The 19,553-nt window shown below is 53.8% G+C and overlaps 2 protein-coding genes across 3 annotated transcripts; both read right to left on the reverse strand.

Moving 5' to 3' along the window:
* Positions 1 to 453: 453 nt before the first annotated feature.
* On the reverse strand, positions 454 to 5,734 carry Mamstr (MEF2 activating motif and SAP domain containing transcriptional regulator). Its single transcript, XM_063253048.1, has 9 exons — positions 4,975 to 5,734; positions 3,894 to 3,932; positions 3,210 to 3,352; positions 2,936 to 3,096; positions 2,559 to 2,661; positions 1,769 to 1,963; positions 1,309 to 1,482; positions 1,173 to 1,227; positions 454 to 1,023 (listed from the first exon to the last, which is right to left on the reverse strand). Exons 1-9 carry the CDS (start codon positions 5,030 to 5,032, stop codon positions 740 to 742), a joined length of 1,212 nt encoding a protein of 403 aa, XP_063109118.1. The 5' UTR covers positions 5,033 to 5,734; the 3' UTR covers positions 454 to 739.
* Positions 5,735 to 6,434: 700 nt separating this feature from the next.
* On the reverse strand, positions 6,435 to 19,530 carry Rasip1 (Ras interacting protein 1). Of its 2 annotated transcripts, XM_003465440.4 has the most exons (12): positions 19,394 to 19,527; positions 19,041 to 19,181; positions 17,942 to 18,627; positions 15,700 to 16,055; positions 13,451 to 14,104; positions 12,400 to 12,437; positions 12,034 to 12,185; positions 11,818 to 11,921; positions 9,664 to 9,907; positions 9,305 to 9,477; positions 7,317 to 7,464; positions 6,435 to 6,830 (listed from the first exon to the last, which is right to left on the reverse strand). In XM_003465440.4, exons 2-12 carry the CDS (start codon positions 19,175 to 19,177, stop codon positions 6,631 to 6,633), a joined length of 2,892 nt encoding a protein of 963 aa, XP_003465488.1. In that variant the 5' UTR covers positions 19,178 to 19,181; positions 19,394 to 19,527; the 3' UTR covers positions 6,435 to 6,630. The 2 variants fall into 2 exon arrangements, with proteins under 2 accessions (XP_003465488.1, XP_063109120.1); XM_063253050.1 differs by lacking the exons at positions 11,818 to 11,921; positions 12,034 to 12,185; positions 12,400 to 12,437 and having other exon boundaries at positions 19,394 to 19,530.
* Positions 19,531 to 19,553: the final 23 nt, after the last annotated feature.

Below are 19,553 nucleotides of genomic sequence, written 5' to 3' on the forward strand. Positions count from 1 at the left end.
TGAGTGGCCCTAGTTATTGTTTATGGCTTCAGCAGTCATAAGCCTAGGGAGGGAGAAACAAAGCCCCAGCTCCTGGTGCCTCATGGAATCAGGTTGGGCTGAACACTCAACCTAAGGCACACTCTGGCTCATCTTCTTCCTCTTTGCCATCTCTTTACTCCCTTACTGCTCTCTCCTGGAAGCAAGTCACTGGTGCCTGAATCTTGTCCAGGATCTGCTTCCAAAAGAATCTGACCTCAGACCGGAAACTTATTGTCCCAGCTCCTAGAACCCAGGAGTCCAGCCCCATCTCTGTTCTCCTTACTCTTCCCTGCCCTTCTGTATCCAGAAACACCCTCCAGATTCCCTAGACAACAGGCAGCCATCCCTGTGAGTGTGTGTGTGTGTGTGTGTGTGTGTGTGTGTGTGTGTGGTGGGCGTTGGAGTATAAAATTACCCAAGAGGCCTCCAAAGGAAACAGCAAGCAGCATGTTGGCCCGGCCAGCAGCACTCAAACCACTGCCCCACCTGCACACTGTGGGGATGGGTGGATCACATGCAGGCCAGGCAGGCAAAGTTCAGGTAGTGGGTTGGGTGGCAGCAGCAGCTCTGGGACATGAGGGGACAGGGTTGTCTTTGATCCTGTGTCTGCCCGCAGGAGGAGCTCTGTTGGTTGCTCCAATACCCGAGGTATTGTCTTAATCTTAGTCTGTGGTCTCCACCTCCACCAATCTTCAGTCCCTGGACCCCCCAGAATTCATCACCAGGGATCCTCCCGCAGGTCCCACACCAGGGTGCCACCGGAGACAGATAAATCAGCAGAGAAGATGCTGGGGCCCGGGGGGCCAGACCCCAGAGGAGGATCCTCGCTCAGGGCCTCAAGCCAGTCCAAGGCTTCTGTGGGGTCCCCAGGAGAGGAGGAGGGGGACTTCACCAGGGATGGGAGCGAAGAGGAGAAAACAGAGGAGAGACCTTCGGAGTCCGGGGACGGGAAAAGGACATCGAAAGAGCCGGGGAAGTCCAGGGGGATGGGGGGCAGCAAGTCTGCAGGAGAAGGAAGGGGCGTGAGCCACTGCGATCAGGACGAGGCTCCTAGAACCGCATTCCTTCTTTTCGGGAGTCCTGTTCCCCGCCCACCCTGAAGTCAGCACCTCAGCCCCGTTCCCTCTGAAATCTAGGATATCGGGTCCTACCATCAGGCTCCACCTGATCCTTCAGGACGTCATCGATACCCCGGGTGGGAAGCAGCTGTGGATGAGGGACACAGCGTGAACGCCGAGCTCCAGCCCAGGACCTGAGCTCAGACTCCGCTGGGGCCCTCACCCTCACCTGAGCCCTCCGGACGGCTTCCTGCAGCTCCTCCTCCAGAGTCAGGACCGAGGCCGGTGCCGAGGGTGGGAGGACGGGAGCCGGAACCCGAGTCGAAACAGGAGCTGGGGCTGCTCCCAGGGCATCTGCGGATTCTGGAAGAGGTGGTCGGGGAAGCACGGGATTTGGTTTGACCTAGAACCGCGAAACCAACAAGGTCCTATAAACCACGGACACCGGGAAGTACCCCATCCACTCGCAATCCGCGGCTCCATTCTGTCCTTTCTAGCAATTCACTAACTCGTCCCTTGGCCTCGCCCCCTATTCTTCCATTGGCTTTTGTTGCCTTAACCACGCCCCCCACATTGAATCGTGCAGAGAACACGCCCCCCCACCTCATTGGCTATTTGTTTTTCGACTTCCGCCCCATCCCGCTATATCCTCTTTTCATTGGTTCACAGGCGCATAGCCCTGCCCTCACCCCGCCCTGCCGCCTAGCTATTCCCAGGGCTTTGGGCCTAAGGCGCAGCCAGGGAGTGTCCCCTGCGTTGTCTTCAAGTCTCTGTTTCAACCGCTCGCGGGGCGGGACTCCGCCGCGCATGCGCTCCAGAAGCATTGACTTGGTCCCCGACACCGGGAGGCCCCTCAGGCGTAGCTGCTGCCGGAGTTCTGAGACCTGGGAAGGGACAGAGGGAGGCGGTGCTAGGGTTGCTCCGGGCTCAGCCGAGGCCAGGACATTTTTGTTGTTGTTTTTGTTTTGAGACAGGATCTCGCTGTGTAGCCCAGGCTGGACTCCAACTCGTGGCAATCCTTCCTGCCTCAGCCTCCTGAGTACTGGAATTACAGGCAAGAGCCAACATGCCCGGCAGGGCTAGGACATTTTTAAACTGGCAAAGAGGGACTGATTCTGGTCTCCTGGGGCCCTACATAGGATGGGACTGAGGATCCGAACTCCTGGATTTCTTTGGGGGCAAAGGCTGCAAGGTTAGAAGTCTGGGCCGCTCAGCTTGGCCCAGGGCAGAAGCCTGTAATCACAGCACTCTGGGAGGCTGAGAAAGGAGGATAGCAAGCAAGTTTGAGTCCAGCCTGGAACGCGTAGCCACTGAGTGAAACACTGCCTCAAAATAAAAATTAAAAAAAGAAATTTTAAGGGCTGGGACTATAACTCGGTGTGAAAGTTTTGATTCAGTCCCCAGTACCTCCATCGCTCCCCAAATGCGTCGCCCTTACGCAAGGAAATGAGGAGCCTGGAAAGGTGCCCTCAAACTCACCGTCAGCTCTTCTAGTTTAAGGGTCTGAAGTTCCAACTTGTGTGGAGGGTTCGAGGGGCCGGGAACTCCTGGAGGGGAGGGTATGAGCAGCGTAGGTTCCATCCTAGGGACAGTATGGGGGGCAGGGGTTAGAGGGGCAGCTCTTCAAGGTCCCCAAAGATGAGGAAAGCGGGAAGGGAGAACTTTAGGATCTCCAACGGAGCAACACACGGGACCGACCGACGTCTGAAAGGAGGAGCTGGGAGCTAGTCCAGTGAGGTCTGGGGGAGGAGTTTGGGGGTGGGTAAACCTCCCTTTCCCCATCTTGAACTCAGTTTAAGGCAGAATGATGGGAACAGAAAGTCTGGGTCTGCAGAGAGCAGAAATGAGAGTCATACCTAGGAGGTGGCTGCTGTGAGTTCGTCCCGCCCCATGGAGGTGGCCCGCTTGGGGGCTCTGCCCTGCTGTCCTGGCCAGGCTCTGGGGTCCTGTACTGGTGGTAGGTCAAGGTCCCCTGGGGCTTGGGTGCTGTCCAGCATGAGGAGACCTTGGGTGACTCCTGAAAAGGCAGGTGTGTTGTCCTCTGCTTCCGTGCCCAGTCCCACCTGGAGCCATCCCTGGTCAGCCTGGGGCTACAGAGGGACGAGGACCACTCCCTCCAGCCAGACTTACCTGCTGCGCACACTGGCACGGGCAGTGCTCTAGCTCAGGGAGGAAGACCCCAGGACCGAAGAGGAAAGGGGTCGGAGTGGCAGAGGGCAAGGCTGGGGCCATAGCTGGGCCTGGGGCTGAGATCCACGGATCCGGATCTGAAGCTGGAAAACAGCAGAGGGCGCTGAGAGGAGACACCCAGCCAGCCTGCCAGGGAACAGGGAAAGGAGCGCCCTCGCCCTGGGTGTACAGGGGCAGTGGGGGCAGAGGTGGTGGAGGCATAGATTTCCACATTCTCAAGAAAGGCAGGAAGCCAGGTATGGTGGTGCACACCTGTAAGCCCAGCGTTCAGAAGGCTGAGACAAGAAGATCACCTCAAATTCCAGGCCAGCCTGGGCTACATAGTGAGACCCTGTCTCCAAAAAATAAAACAAAAGCCAGGAATTGTGTTCTTGGTTGCCAAGAAGTATATTGAGGCTTACAGATGTTTGGAGTAGAGCTTGAGGCACCTCTTTCCTAAGGTTGGGGTGGGGGGACCTGGACTCCTGGGTCCCTGAGAAAGGCCAGGATGGGGTTTCCATGTGCTCATGCCATACAGTGGGACTGAGCTGCAGGAACCACTGAAGGACCTGCTGGCTAGACTCTAGCATGTCCCAGAGGGCTGGGGCCACCATGCCCTCGATCCCTGTCAGGGCCCACACTTACTCAGGTCCCGATTCCGTCTGTGGATCCGCAGCTGGAGGACTGTGGAAGGAGAAGGAAGGTAGCATGGGAGTGCTTAGGAGCCTGGCTCCAGGTGGGTAGCAATATAGGCCTTGGCAGTGGGCAGCGAGCTGCCTTCCTGGGACTTGTGTGCTCCCTGCCTGTGCAGCGCTCAAGCCAGAGCTGCTCAGGAGCTGGGAGCCAGCCTACTGCCCCTTCCCGAGCTGTGGGCACCCTGTAAACGGCAGCCTGGCCCATTTCACACCTCATCCAAGGCACCCTACTTTGGACATACATCTCAGTCACTCCCCAAACACCCACTTTTCGATGCATTTGCATTGAAAATACACACACACTGCACCCCGGCAGTCAGCTAGCCATGCTGCCACATGATTTGCACACTTGGGATCCAGCTCTCAGTCTTGGCTCTCCTGTTGCACATTTCTGCTCCTTTCCACATACCTGCACCTTGTCACACATGCTTGGCCTTTCCGTGACTGGTGTCTTTGCACAATGAACCACAGAAGCACATTCCTTTGCCCACTCAGGTGCCCTCTTCCTACTCAGGAACTGACCCACACAGTTTTCCTACCCTGGGACCTAAAACTGGTGTTTTTGTTTTGTTTGTCTGTGTTTTGTTTTGTTTTTTGAGACAGGATCTCACTATGTAGTCTAGGCTGATCTTGAACTCACTATGTAGCCCAGATTGGGCTGAAACTTGTGATATCCTCCCGCTTCAGCCTCCCAAGTGCTGGGATGACAAGCAAGGGTCACCACCCCTGGCTCAAAAGCATAACTTTTGGCACATCTAAGTTTTGATAGCCCCTTGTCCCCTTACCACACTCCATGCCAATCCTCAGCCTTGCAGCCCTCTCAGCTGAAGCCATGTTCCTCTGGAGCTCCAGGGTGTGCTGCACTGCACACCCATTATCCCCCCAAGACACAACCCTTTGTTGAGGACTCCATTATACACAAGCGGCCTTTCATAAGGGCAACACAAGCTTCCTGGGTCCTCTCTGCCACCCTGAGTAGAGCATTCCCAGGACCCCACAGCCACGACCCACTCTTAGGAGAGGCCTCTCACCAGATCGGAACTTTGAACGGATGATTTGGGAGCGCTGAGAGGAAGCCGCCAAAGTCATTGCCAAGGCTGGAATGGGTCCTGGAGTGGGGAAAAGGGAGGGCCCTGCACAGCAAGCAGGGTCTTGGGCAGCCACCGTAACTCAGGAAAGGCCAGAGCATTAGAGATGGATGTAACCTGTGGTCAAAACTTCTGCTTGGGGACCCACTACCCAGGTCTGATGGAGAAGGAGGCTGAGGGACGGGACTGGGTCTGAGGATGCAGGACTGGGGACCTCAACTCTCCGGTACTGGATGGGGCAGACCAGGGTCTAGGACTCCTGTTCCTGCTGAGGCCACCAGGAACCTTGACCTCTGGGTCTTTGAAAAGGGATGAAGGGAAGAGGCCTAAAGCCTGTATTTGAAGGACTGGAAGTTGAGGACTGCAACACAGTAGTCTGATGACCAATCCAAGATCCTCAGTGGAAAGGAGAAAGGGGACCTGGGAGGTGGGGGTGGGTATCGAAGTGTTCCGGTGTCCAGGAAGGTGAGAAGGGTGGATGGCAGCCACCAGGGCCTTATAAAAGGGACCAGGTTCCAAGAGCCATGGAAGTGTAACAGGGTCCCTCCCCCAACCCAGGGGCTCCTCACCAGGTGAGATAGGCGCTGCTTTGCTGGGTTGGGCAGTCTCCAGTATAGACCAAGACCTCAGGCCCCACCTCGAATGCCTGGGGTGCCTCAGATGCCCCTTTCTGGGACGCAGGGAGCAGGGAGCAGGGCAGGGGACAAGGAAATACTGCCTGGGGCCTGGGAAGGGGTGGGGCGGGCACAGGGTCCTGGCTGGCTCCTCCTTGCTTCCTGGGGTTGTAGGTTGGGATGGCAGCCACAGTTGGACAGACAGGAGCAGGTGCGGGCAGAGGGGCACGGATGAGGAGCAGCAGCAGGTGGTCGTGTCCCAGCCCTGCCAGCAGGTGCCACCTGTCACCCTCTTTTCCCTGACGCAGCAGCAGGAATCAGGTTCAGAGGAAGAGAAAATTCAAACTCTAAGCCTAGACCCCCAGGCCTAAAAAGGAAGAGTTTAGAGGTCTAGACCATGGGTCTGAGAGAGGAAGTGCTAGGAATGGTGTACGGAGTGTTGACATTCGGTGTGTGCCCAGCAGGCATGCAGATTTGGACGGTAGGAGACAGATGCCTGGGTCAGAGAAGGGCAGGAATGGATATGGAGTTTGGGGGTGGCAGGGAGGGTCAGCTGATTAACAGTGTAGGACTACAGGCCTGATATTTGGCCGAGCTTGCTCAGGGCTGTGTTCTGAGTTGTGCGGGAGGCCCCAGTGCTCCTGAGTTGGATTCCATGCAGGATGGCAAGCTGAGGCCGTGGCTATAAATAACCTCCTTGGGCTCAACAAGGGCGCAACACTCCAGATTAGAGCCTAGCACCGTAGAAAATGATCCCTAACGCCCAGTCTTAATAAAGCGAAACGCTGATAATACCACATATGCTTTTATTGCCCCTTGACACTCACATCCCAAGCCCATCTTCTCACTGTCTTATTCTTTACTATCCGAAATCAACCTCCTACTTCCCGCGCGGGACAAGAACTACAACTCCCAGAAAGCTCAACTCTCCAGTTTTGGAGCCGAGGAAGTTTCAAGGTTCGCGCGGTCGCTTGCTATTGGTTTTTTAGGGAGGCGTGGTCACGGGAACTCCGTGGCGGTGATTGGCCGGAAGCTCCTGCTGCTCAAGATCCCAAAGCAGGCGACGGAGCCTGCGCAGCTCACAGTGTAGAGCGTCGTCTGTCACTGGACCTGTGAGGCGCAGGCGTGGGCTGCCCAGGGGCAGAATGAGGGGAGGATGAGAGGAGAAGCTTTCGAAGATGTCCCCTATGAGACCGAAGAAGATAGGTGTTAACGTGAAAATGGGTGTGAGGCGATTGCGCCACGCCCCAAGGAAGAAAAAAACTACTAGAGCAGAATCCACTGAAACGCAACTCTGGTCCCGGAGCATGACGGGAGTTGTCACATTGTGGCGAACTACAGTTGCCCAGGAATCGGCGACGTGCCTGGGTGCATGAAGGACTGAGAACTTGGTCTTAGGGATTTTTGAAGGTGAAGGAACTCTTGAGATGAGTTAAGGATCAAAGATGCAAGGGGCTGCAGACCCGGATCCCGAGAAACAAGAAGGAATGGAGTGCTTGAACTCAGATCCTGGGAAGAAGTGGGCTGGGTTCAGTATTTAGATTCTGGGATAAGAAAGGGCTCACGATCCAGAACTTTGGGTCAGAAGGAGATTAGGAAAGATGGACTCCTAGGTGCTGCGAAAAGAAGAAATCTGACAGCCCAATGCCTGCATCCCCCATTCCTCCTCACCTGTGGCCACTACATCTCGCTCTGCTGGGGGAGGGTCCCAGGCCGGTGGTGGCCTGAGCCCAGGACCCAGCTGGTAGTGGCTGAGCAGATGGTGGAGCTGAGCTGGGGTGAGGGTGGGGTAGTCAGTTCGTAGGCTGCTCCAGGAGGCCTGGTGAGAGGACCAGGGGACAAGTCAGGGTGGAGGGACCATTACTGAGTGAGTGCATGTCGGAGTGGGCAGTGGAATTGGTGCCAGATCTCTAGGCACCATGAAGCTGGCAGTCTCTGAAGTGACAGTGGAGAAGGGTGTGCTGTCAGGATTTTTAAAAAACTGATGTGCTGAGCCAGGCACGGTGGTACACACCTGTAATTCCAGCACTATGGTGGAGGCTGAGGCAGGAGGATCACCATGAGTTTGAGGCCGGCCTGGGCTAAATAGTGAGTTCCAGGCCAGCCTGAACTGCATAGCAAGATCTTATCTCAAATTAAAAACAAACAAAAAGTATCTGCTTCACAGTAAATGAGGATGTAGGAAGGAGGCAGAGAATAAGATTGGCCATTGGATTACACATTACTGACACGATTTCTTATCCATTGTGGCCACTAATTTTGTAGCTGTGTGTAACTTCTGTGTTTCTTCTGGGGGTCTAGCTGACACCAGAATCAGTGTAGTTAAAATCAGACTCTAGCTAGATTGCCTGAGTTCAAAAATCTCAGATTGGCTACCTGTTAACCTCCTGTAAAATCACTGCCTCACTTTCCTCATCTCTACATTGGGAGACTAGACTAGTAGGGTAGTTCTGAAGACACAATATAGGAAGATTGTAAAGTACTTGGAACACTGCTTGGGGTTTCTTAAATGGACTAAATGTTTGATAAAAGAAAGTAAATGGGGCCAGGGATTTAGCTCAGTGTCGAACGCGCCTGCCTGTAGGTGTGAGGTCCTGAGTTGGTTCCCTGATAACAAAAAAAAAAAAAAAAAAAAAAAGGTAAATGAAATTGGGTATGTTAACATACACCTGTAATCCTAGCACTCTGGGATTCATCCTGGGAAATTTAGGGAAAACCTCCCTGTCTCAAAATAAGAAAGAGACTGGGGTTGCTGGGATGTAACTCAGTGCCAAGGCCCCTGGGTTCAACCTCCAGTACCACAGAATAAGGAAGTATATAAAGGCTGGAGGTTTAGCTCAGTGTTGCAAGTACCTGCCTGGCAAGCACAAGGTCCTGAGTTCAATCCCCAGGAAAAAAAATAAAATAAATGAAATCAAAGGACCTGTCCTACATGAATCAGTTTCCTTGTCTGGAAAATTATCAGTTAACAGTTTAGGTTTTTTTTAGTATTATTACTGATGGTCTCACTATGTAATTCAGTCTGGTCTTGAACTCACTGTGTAGCCCAGGCTGGCCTCAAACTTATGGTATCCCTCCTGCCTCAGTTTCCAGAGTACTGGGATTACAGGTGTAACTGCCATGTCTGGCAGTTAATAACTTACTTTCATGAGAATGTTTCAGCATTATATAAGTGCCTGGCCTGTAGTTTATATTCAATGACTGGGATTTGTTTTATGTCTATTTGTTTGCTTTGCTTTTTATCTATTTTTTTTTTCTGTCTGTTTTTGAAATAGGGTCTCATTATATAGCTGAGGCTGGCCTTAAAATCCCAGTGATCTTCCCTGCCTCAGCCTCCTGAGTGCTGAGATTCTGTGCCACCACACTCAGCTTTGATGACCTCCAAGTTTTAATTGTGACATTCATTAGTGCAATACTCTACATGTCTGAGGAAGCACCCTGCAAACTGAATAGGTACCACTGGGATTCTGACACAGTTGAATTTGGTCACTGCTGGTGCTGGCCAGCTTCCTTCTTACTGCCAATGGCCATGCAGTGTCTGAGCTAGGGCTGGGCATGACATGGTTATTCCTGGGGCCAGAAGATGCTAGCTCTGGAGGTGCTTGAGCAGGGCTGAGGAGTCAGAGGTCAGAGGTCAAATAGAGCTGACCAGAGGTCACCTTGAGCAGAGAGGTACGGGGTACACAGAGCATGTTCACAGCAATGGAGAGTTTCCGGAAGAACTCAGTAGCAATGTCAGCCAGCCCAGCCCCCTGCAGCCAGTCCAAGACAAGGTCCAGGTTGGTGCGGATCTGGACAGCTCGGGACCACTGGTAGAAAGGTCGGCTTTGCCCTGTGAGGGAAAGGGAAAAAGGATGATGGATGCGTGGATGGTTTTCTGCCTCCCAGATGCTTCCTGGCCTTGAGTTTGGGACTGGAGCCTGCTTCCCCTGAGCCCGTGCTGATGCTAGCAGATGTGGCTGCTTTGGGAGCTCCCATCTTATCTTTGCATCCCTGTGCTTCCCAGCCCAATCCTCACCTCGTTCCATCAGTGAATTGAGAAGGGATGCATTGGAGAAGAAGAACAAGTAGCCAAAAGTTTGAGACACAAGGTCCGGATGCAGCTCGCACTGGCTGGTCAATTCCAGGGCTGCCTGGAACACGCCTAGGGTAGGCTTCAAACCCGGGGGCATGGCCCCCAGCTCTGAGCCGGGGCCGGGCAGCTCTGCCCCAGCTGTGAAAGGGTTGCTGTCCAGCAAAGCAGGCAATGTTGAATAAAGAGTCTGAGGAGATACAGAGGCAAAAACATTAATAACTAGACCACACTCCCTGGAAAATCCAGAATAGTAGATAATAGGAGGCTCCAGGGGCCAGGGATTTAGCTCAGCGGCATAAGCGCCTGACTGGCAAGCCTGAGGTTGTGAGTTCAATCCCAGGTACCAAAAAAAAAAGAAAGTCCTCAAAGTGGCTGCACCGTATTAAAAATAAATAAATAGGAAATTCCACCAAAGGCTTCTGGGAGTTGTAGTCCATTCTATCTTCTGACAGGATTCTTTGAGCCAATCCCCAGTTTGTACAAGGGTTTTAGTGCTTATTGGCCCTGGAACAACTCAAGTCTCAAGAATTTCTAAGCGGGACCTGGTGGGGCACAGCTGTAATCCCAGAGCTCAGGAGGCTGAAGCAGTAGGATTACTGTGTGTTTTAGGCCAACCTGTGTTACATAGTAGTTCAAGGCCTGTTTGACCTACATAGTGAAATCCTATCTCAGAAAAACAGTACAAACAAAACAAGAATTTATAGACGTTTCTTTGGTATTTTAAGACCAACTCTCATGAATTATGGCATTTATAATTGTCAGCAGCTCACCAAGGATATTGGGCAAGGAAGCCTTCTTCAGTTAAAGAATTATTCAGAATTCTCCAAGGAAAGAAAAAGAATGAGACAGAGGCAGGAAGTGGAAGTGGAGGGGCAGTTAGCGAGTACAAAGTGAGATCAGGCCAAGGACAGGAAATGAGATCAGAGACAAAAGAAATAATAATACACTTGGCAAAAATGTACAGGAAGTGAAACTTCAGAAGAAAGAGCTTCACAAGTGAGGCTGCTCAAAGAATTTAGAGGCTGTCTCTCCCCAAAAGATCTCTTATTTTGAGCCAGGCATGGTGGCACACTCCTGTAATCTCAGCACTCATGAAGCTGAGGCAGGAGGCTTATTGCAAGTTCAAGACCAAGTGAACTCAAGGTCAGCCAGAACTGCATAGGGAGACTCTGTCTCAAAAAGACAAAAAAAGCCGGGCATGGTGGCTCACGCCTGTAATCCCAGCACATGGGAGGCTGAGGCAGGAGGATCCTTGCAAGTTCGAGACCAGCCTGGGCTACAAAGTAAGCTCAAGGCCAGCCTGAACTGCATAACTCAAAGAGACCAAAAAAAAAAAAAAAAAAACTCTCTTTTTCTTTTTGGTACCAGGGATCAAACTCATGACCTCAAGCTTGCAAGGCAGGAGCTTATGCCGCTGAGCTAAATCCCCAGCCCCAAAATTTCTTATTTTATAGAGGAGCCAACTGTAAGTCAAAAACTCTATGAAGTCCAAGAAGCAATATTAAGGTCAAAGATAGTAATAAGAGGGCTGGGGATTTAGCTCAGTGGCCGAAGCCCTTGCCTGTTAAGTGCAAGATCATGAGCTCGATCCCCAGGACTGACAAAAAAGTAAATAAATAAAGGTGATAGTAGGAAAACAACCTACAGGAAGAGATCTCAGAGAGTTTGAGGCTCAGAAAAGGGAGTGAATCAAGAGTTCCAGGAAGTGAGGTCAGCAAGCACTAGAATGCGACTTGATGAAAGGGGACCTCTAAATTAAGTGACAGTGCCTGGCACTATTTGGTTTCTCTATATCTGTATCTGTAAAACTCATATTAGACTTAGGAAATAAGAGATTGATAAAGTATTAATGGCAATACAAACATGTAAAGAGCTCAGCCTGTCAAGGTGTTATGATTGCTAAACAAGAGAAGGCAGAAAGGCAGGAAGTGATGCAATTTTAAATAGGAAGTGATGTCACAACCCTGAAGTGAGATGAAAGTGATGTTGCAGGAGGAGGAAATTTTGAGCCAAACAAGAAGTGACATCAGATTAACACAATGTAGTATAGGCAGAAAGTGATAGTGTCTCCAGCAGGAAGCATGGGCAAAGGCCAACCTTGGTGAGGTAGTAGACAGACTGCTGGAAGGTACACATGATGACTTCATCCAGGAGGGCCATGGCCTCATCACATAATTCCAGATCATTGCAGAGCTGTGGGTCTGAAGACAAGCCCCGGTAAGAGGCAGAACCAGACGCTGGCAGCCAGAAGCCCAGGTCCAGGTCCAGTGAGTGATAAGGCTGGGAGAGGCCTGGACCTGGGTCAGAGCTCACCATCCTGGTCAGCTTCCTTCTCCATTTCCAGCACCTTCTCCTGCACAAAGCTCAACAGCTCTGTGGTGTTGGCCATCCACAGCATTAGTGGCTGCAGCTCCACAGACACAGCCTCAGGAGTCAGGGGCACCTCAGGGACACCTTCTGTGTGGCTGAAAATAAAGGACAGAACCTGTGACTCTAATGGCCATCATACTCTCCAAACCCTCAGATCTGGGTTTCAGTGTGGACCAAGTGCACCTCCATTTCATAACTGGGAGAGCTGAGCCTCAGAGAAGCACAGAAACCTGTGCTAAGACATGCAGGGAAAGAACTCGGAACTGGGTGTGTACCCATCCCCTGCATCACCCCAGATTTTTCTCTTACTTCTCTGGCTGACGGTCTCCAATTTCCTTAATTTTTTCCTGTGGAACAGTAAGATCAGAATCAAACTGAGGAAATCAAGGCTCATGAGTTAATACCCTGGTTTTTCTTTTTCTTTTCTTTCTCTTTCAGAAAGAAGGGTTGCCTTTGCATTCAGCTTCATCCCTAGCCCTTACAATTTTTTGTTAATATATGTTTGCAATACAGAGTGATTCCACTGAGCTTGGACTTGAGAGATCTATTTCTTGACAGTTTGACCCCTCCCCCTCATTTGTTTGTTTGTTTTGGTACGGCGGATGGAACTCATGACTGCATGCTTGCAAGGCAGGCACTTACACCGCTGAGCTAAATCCTCACTTTTTGTTTTTTAAAGACAGTGTCTCACTAAGTTGCAAAATTATGGAAGCTAGGCTGCCTCAGCCTCCAAGACTGCCGGGATTACAGGCATATGCCTACCACAACCAACATTTCTAACAGAGACTCTCTCTACTTTTCAGAGGGACTCTAATCCCCAAGCTTCACAATGATCTCTGTCTCTTCTCACCATTGCAAACCCACAGGCCTACGCTCATGAGAGGTCTATCTCCCTCCAGCCCTCTTCTGCTCAAAAGGTATTTCCTTACCCCCCACCCCCAGAAACTACCTGTAACTTCTCTTTGACTCGGGGCCTCGCTCAATAGGATGGAAGCTTCTTCTCTACTTTAAATGACTTGTAGCACTTCCATATGTAAGCCAAGGGACCCACTTTCCAAGAATGGTCTCGTCCGTACTGTACTACCTCTAACAATGGTCTCTCCCAACCAAATCTCACCCCCGCCACTTCTCAGAATGGTTCCTTCCCAATCCCACACCTCCAAAAGCTGGTACTGCCTGCTCTTTCAGTGCAGTGGACGAGTCCACAACTCCCAGCATCCTACCGGTCCCCTCCCGGAGACATCACGGGAAAGGTAGTTTCTCTCTCCCGCATCCGAAGCTGGGGCAGATGGTGGGGCGGGGAGGCTGCGGCAGAGACTCGGGGAGCAGGTGGGGATGGGCGGCGGTGGGGGGCGCTCACCCAGACGACCTCCTTGATGAGCCGGGCCAGGCGGCCCAGCATTCGCGGCAGGTGGCCCAGCTCCAGCTCGCGGGCGGAATGCTGCACGCACAGCGCGAGCAGCGTGGCGGGTCCGAGCGGTGGCAGGGCCCCGGCGCCCGAGGCCGCGGCGCGCACGATCTCGCCCAGCAGCGCCTCTTCCTCGCACGGCCGGAAGCGCAGGACGGGCTCGCGGCCGTCCAGGTAGGCGGCCAGCGCCTCGCCGCGCTCCTGCAGGCCGCGGCCGCACAGGCGGCAGGAGAAGGCCCAGCCGAGGCCGGGAGGCGTGGCCCCGGGGCGCGCGGGCAGCCACGGGGGCCGAACCGGCCCAGAGCCACTGGCGCGCGGGTCCTTGTACATGAACAGGAAGTGCTCGCCCAGCCCCAGCAGGTCGCCGGGGTGCAGCTCGGCCTCTCGCAGCAGGAGGCACCCGTTGTGCGTAACTGGGGCGCCCCTGGATGGGCGCACCATGGCTGGGGGCTCAGGGCCCGCGCGCACTGTGCAGTGACACGGCAGGATGTCAGGGGCGTTGAGGAAGGTGTCCACGTATGGGGCAGGGGATCCGCTGCAGGACGACGGGGTCCTGCCCCGGCCGAACACGTGCTGCTCCCGCGTCATCACGTACACCACGAAGTCCTGGAGGAGAAGTAAAGATGGCGCTGAGGACACCAACGCCCAGCAGATCCCTGTCCCACGATCATCTCTCCCGACCCACATCCATGAGTGGACATTTGCAAGGAGATCTCCAGGCTCACCCTAAGACTCTCCGCGCACGCTGCCTCCCATGAATGGGATCTTCCAAGGCACTTTCTATGGTAGGTGTTCCCATAATGTGCATCCCAAAGACCCCGTGTACAAATAACGTTTTCACGATGTGGACCCCACCGTGTTCCTTCCTCAAAGAACAGCTGCTTTCGGATTCTTTCGCCAGTGGACTGACCCATCTTCTCAGTGCTCCTGAAGGGACTCTTGTCACTCCCACAGTGGACTCTCCCATGACATGCAGCCCAAGGAACAGGGCTTCCAAGGACACCCTAATGTCTACACCTTCTAAGAATGGACCTTTCTCCCTTTTTCTGGCTCACTTGTCCTTTATTCCACCTCTCATGGAGATTTCCAAATACATTTGCCCTTGAGATAACAGTTTCTCAACATCTCAAAGCAAAGGATGGATTTCTTCAGAGTCCCCCTTTGAAGAGAAGGTTCTTCCATTTACCTCCACTCCCTGAATGCAAACGTCTAAGGAAATCCTTTCTACAGTGGACTTTCATTTAGCCCCATCCCAAGATGAGCTCACCTCCCAGGAAACATCCTTCAACAATGGATTCACTATTACCCCTTCGCATGATGGAGGATTCCAGTCAACAAGAGCTCTCAGTATTACCATCTCCAAAGTGGACATCTCTATAGAAATATCGGTTTTCCTGGGTTCATCTAATAATTCCATTAATAAATAGATGCTTCAAAGAGATCCCTTCTTACAGAGTCCTATTTCATCCACTAAATGAAGAGATGCATGCAGAAGACCCCTTCCTAAAACTGGACTCTTTCACCTCCATCCTGTAAAAATGGAAGCACTGCCTGACCCTCTTCCTAAAATAGATCTGACGTTCTAGTACTCCTATTGTCACCCAAATATGAAAAATATGTAGAAGTGTCAGTACCACCTGCTGTCATCAACAACAGTTAAGTCGTTCCAACGTAAACCATCATCTTTTACAAATGAAGTACTCCTCACCCCCATCAAAATACTGTATAGGCTTATCCAGAACCAGATCCCAGGCACCACCTGACTTCCCTGTCCTAATAGATGCACTCTTTTTCTTCTCAAGAAACGGATGTTTGAAAGGGATGTCTTTTCTCCAATGGACTAACTCTCCCTTGAGGAACATAGTGTTTTCCCTAACTTTGAAATGAACCATTTCCTGTTTGTCCCTCTAGTGGAATTTTTTTTTTTCCTTTCCCCAGGCTGGGCGCGAACTTGTGGTCCTCCATCTTCAGCCTCTCAAAGCGCTGTGATTGCAGGCCTGCACCATCATGCCCAGCTCTTCCACTAAAAAATCTTTGTCAGCTATCTAACCCCCACCTCTTTTTTTGCTACTCTGGAACCTTGCTGGACCACACCTACCAGAGTACCTGAGGACACTGAGACGGAGGAATTCTGGGAGTTGTAGTTTGTTGCTCTCCAAAGACATGGGACACAAAGAACTCCAGGTAAGGACTGCGCTAACCTGAGCGTCCTGGTATCCCTGGAGCAGCAGAAAGTAGGGGTGATTGCTAGGAGCTTGGATGAGGCACTGAGATAACTGATCGAGATCTCCGGGGTCTCCAGGTCCAATCTGGGCATCGGCTGCCCCAGGAGCCATGCTAAGCGCCTGCTGCCTGCGTTCCTGTTGCCGCCGACGCCGACCTTGCAGGTTGAGCTCCGATACGCTGCGCCGCAGGGATAAGTTTTCCGAGCGCTCCTTGCCCCCGGACCCAGCCGGGGTTCCAGATCCCGACCCTGGACCAGGACTGGCCAGCGCCGCCCCTCCAGATGCGGCCCGGGAGCGACTTTTCTGCGGCCGCCAGGAGGGGGCGCCCGTGCCTGCGGAGAGATATTGAGAACGCGGCTAGAGGATCATCAGGCCACCGAACGGGTCACGGAGAGGTGAGGCCGCTTCCCACACTTAGGTTTTGTAGATGCTGTTCCCTTTACCTGGAACACACTTCCTGCCTGGCTTCCACCCACCTTTTCAGCTCATAAATTTATGAGTTTTCAGCTCATAAATTCATTTGTTCTCTTAAACATTTCCCAAACACTTACTATGTGCTGGAGACTGATGTAGTCACTAATACTGTCCTCAGGGAGATGAAAATAATCTCCTCTGAACACCCTTCCCCGACAGTCCAAGTCGAAGCAAATAACCATACCAAGGCCCAAAAAGAGCTTGTTGGACCCAGCCACAGAGTAGGTGTCTGGTGGAAATAAACTTAATGAGTAAGCTGCTGATTCCCATGAAGCTTATGAGACTGGGAAAGTGAGACCCTCACTTGTCCATGCCCCGATGTATCCCCAGGGCCCTAAAAATGTGGCCCACAGTAGGTGCTCAGTGAATGCTGGGGGGGGGGGATGATGGTTCTAATTGCCACTTGTTATTAAGCATCTATACTGTGCTAAATCCCTTATGTACGCAAACACACTAAACCTTCACCTAGCACTTTGCTGAGATTAACAGGCAAAGAATGGGTTGGAATCCAAGCCTGAGTGCAAACCCCCAAGGGAGATTTAGAAATAGAAAAGCAGTTCGAGGGTTCCCTAAGCAGCCCTGGACCTCAGCCCCACCATGCCCCAGCCCTGCCAAGCTCCATCCTGCCCTTGCTATTCCACCTTCAATGCCACCTCTTCCTCCAGGAGATGGGGAGGGGCAGGGAGAAGAGGGAAAGGGGAAGGAAAAAGAATTAGGATGTGTTGTATACATGAACCAACACCCCATGATGAATGTAATCATTATGTACTGAAAACATGTACTAATAAAAGGTAAAAAACAAAACCAAAAAACCTCTTCCTCTAGCCCCCTCTTCACTAATACTTGGAAGCAAATAACCCAATCTAAGGCTGCTCACACAGTCCTGCCCCTTGGAGGCCCCGCCTACTCAGGTCCTCCAGATCCCAGAAGAGGCCCTTTTTCTCCAGTTCTCATCCCTTCCTAGGCTCTACCCACGTAGGTCCCTACCCTCGAACCGGACAGCCTCAATCTGCTTCACAGAGCTGCCTCCCACTACCACGAGACCGCGTTCCGGATGCCACTACACATCACCTATCCCGACCTCAGGTCCCGCCTTGCCTGTTACTCTGAATGTCCAAGGACATCACCCATGCCTATTCCTCCGCTCTTAATTCTTCCAATTTCCATTTCCATCAACGCTTAAGCCGAATCCCTCGGTACCCTACAAACTCCTCCCCCATCCACAGCATATCCCGCCCCCAGATCCCACAGACACGATCTAAGCATCTATGCCTCTTAGACCCACAACACATTCAGCCTCCCTCCTTCAGCCAACTTGGGCCGGAGATTTAGCTCAGTGGCACAAGCGGAAAGTCGTGAGTTTGATTCCCCGGCAACAAAAAAAAGGCAGCCTGAACCTGACCACCTAGGACACCTCCCACGATCACCATCTGGGCTGTGCCTCCCATGGTCCCATGGCCCTCCCCATAAAGCCCGTTCAACCAAACAGGCCTCTCCAACTCTCAGAACCGCCCCCTTGATCCCGCCTACTCAACTGATCTCAGCCCTGCCCCAGCTCCAACCTCCAACCTGATCTGCCCAGCACACCCCTCGACGCTACCAGTGGAGAGCTACCGCCGGCCAAGTCCCAGTGGTCCAGTATCGCCGGCCCACCCCCCGAAATCCCCGCCCCAGCACGACCCCCTAGGCAGGCGACCACTCTCGAGCAGCCTCCACACCAATCCACCCCCCTACCCCAGCTCACCTTTGCCGTCAGCCGCCCCGAAGGCCTCCTGCTCCAGGCGCAGCGCCTCCTCGCGGCCGCGCAGCTCAAAACGCCGCGCCCAGCCGGGCCGCGCGCGCCACAGCTCCTGCACCAGCAGCGGGCGCTCCCAGTCGCCCAGCACTCGCAGGTGCTCCGCGCGCCACTCGCCGCCGCCCGTGCCGCCCGCTGCGGGCCGACCCAGCGCGTCGCACAGCGCGAAGGCGTCCACGCAGCTGCTCTCGCCTGGGCCGCCGCTGGAGCTGCCGGCCAGCCCGTAGCGCTCCAGCGCCTCGGCCACGAGCTCGCGTGCCGTGGAGCGCGCCGTGGCCAGCACGCTCTTGTAGTTGGTCCCCGACGCCAGCCCCGCCCCGAAGATCTTGAGGACTCCCGGGGGTGCTGTGGGGCGGGTGGCCAGCGGGGGCTCGGGGGCGACGCCCGCCGCCAGCTCGGGCAGCTTTTTTTCGCTGGCCCAGCGCTGCGCCGCCCCCGGGGTTCCCGGGACCCCTCCCCCGCCGGTCCCCGAAGCCCCGGTTCCTGAGCCCCGGAAAAGTTGAGAGATGCGCTTGGCGCGGCTGCCCGAGGCGCCCCCCGCCGCCTTCACGGCGCCCACGCGCCGCAGTTCCACGTGCGGTGGCGGGGGAGCCATCGGCTCGCTGCTGCGACTCCCCGTGTCGGAAGATGAGGACCTGCGAGTGGGGTGGGGACGGACGCGGGAGAGACCAGGACAGAGAAGAAAGGTGGCCACGAACCAGAGACGGGCAGAGGGGTGGACAAATGAGGGTGGGGATAGAAATTGGAGGAAAAGAAGAGAAAGTAAATAAATAAAGGCAACTCCCACAGAAGGAATTGTCAGGAGGGGAGTTAAAGGGGAGAAAGAAAGGAGAGTCAAACCCTTGCGCCTTCTCTGCCCATCTCCTGGTCCAGCTCTGCCCCCACCCGCCGTGACACCGCACTAGGGTCCCTGAGTGTGTCCTCTCCGCCCCCAGCTAGCTCCCTTGCCCATTCAAGACAGCAGGCTTCTCAGGGGCAGTGCAAGGCCTGGGTCACCAACAGGGGCAAATGAGAGGGTGGGAGGTGGGCAGGGCAGGTGACCACTCACTTGACAGAGGCAGCGCTGGGCCAGCGCCGCCCCAGCTTGGCGAGCTGCTTCCTGGGGGAATTGATCCACAGGCCCACCGGGAGATGTAGCTTCCCGAAGCGGGGGCTTCCGCCCTCCTTCCTTTCACCAGATAGCATGGCCCTAAGCATAAGTAGATAAAGCCCCTATGTCTAAGGCACTGGATGGTGGTGACGGAGGGGGTGGAGAGGGACCTGGACTCCTGAGGCAGGCGGATGGGGGCTGGGCTTAGGCTCCGAAGAAGGCCAAAGGCCTGGAGAAGAGAGATGGGCGTGGGACTCCGGTCCCGGGATGGAGAAGGCTGTGGGACTGACTCCGGGGTCCCTGGCGCTTACCCTGCTTCGGGTCCAGCAGCACCCGGAGGCCCTGGCTCCGTTGGCCCAAGTTAGTCCCTGCTCCCTCCGCTCTTGTAGTCTTTGCCTGTGCCCCAGCTCCCTGCACTGGGTGGGGGACAGGAAAAGGCCAGAGGAAACCCGGCAGGAAGAGAGGGGAGGG

This window comes from Cavia porcellus, unplaced genomic scaffold (assembly GCF_034190915.1).
Source record: "Cavia porcellus strain 051 isolate PalLab524CR breed Dunkin Hartley unplaced genomic scaffold, mCavPor4.1 scaffold_7, whole genome shotgun sequence".
NCBI classification, from domain to species: domain Eukaryota; kingdom Metazoa; phylum Chordata; class Mammalia; order Rodentia; family Caviidae; genus Cavia; species Cavia porcellus.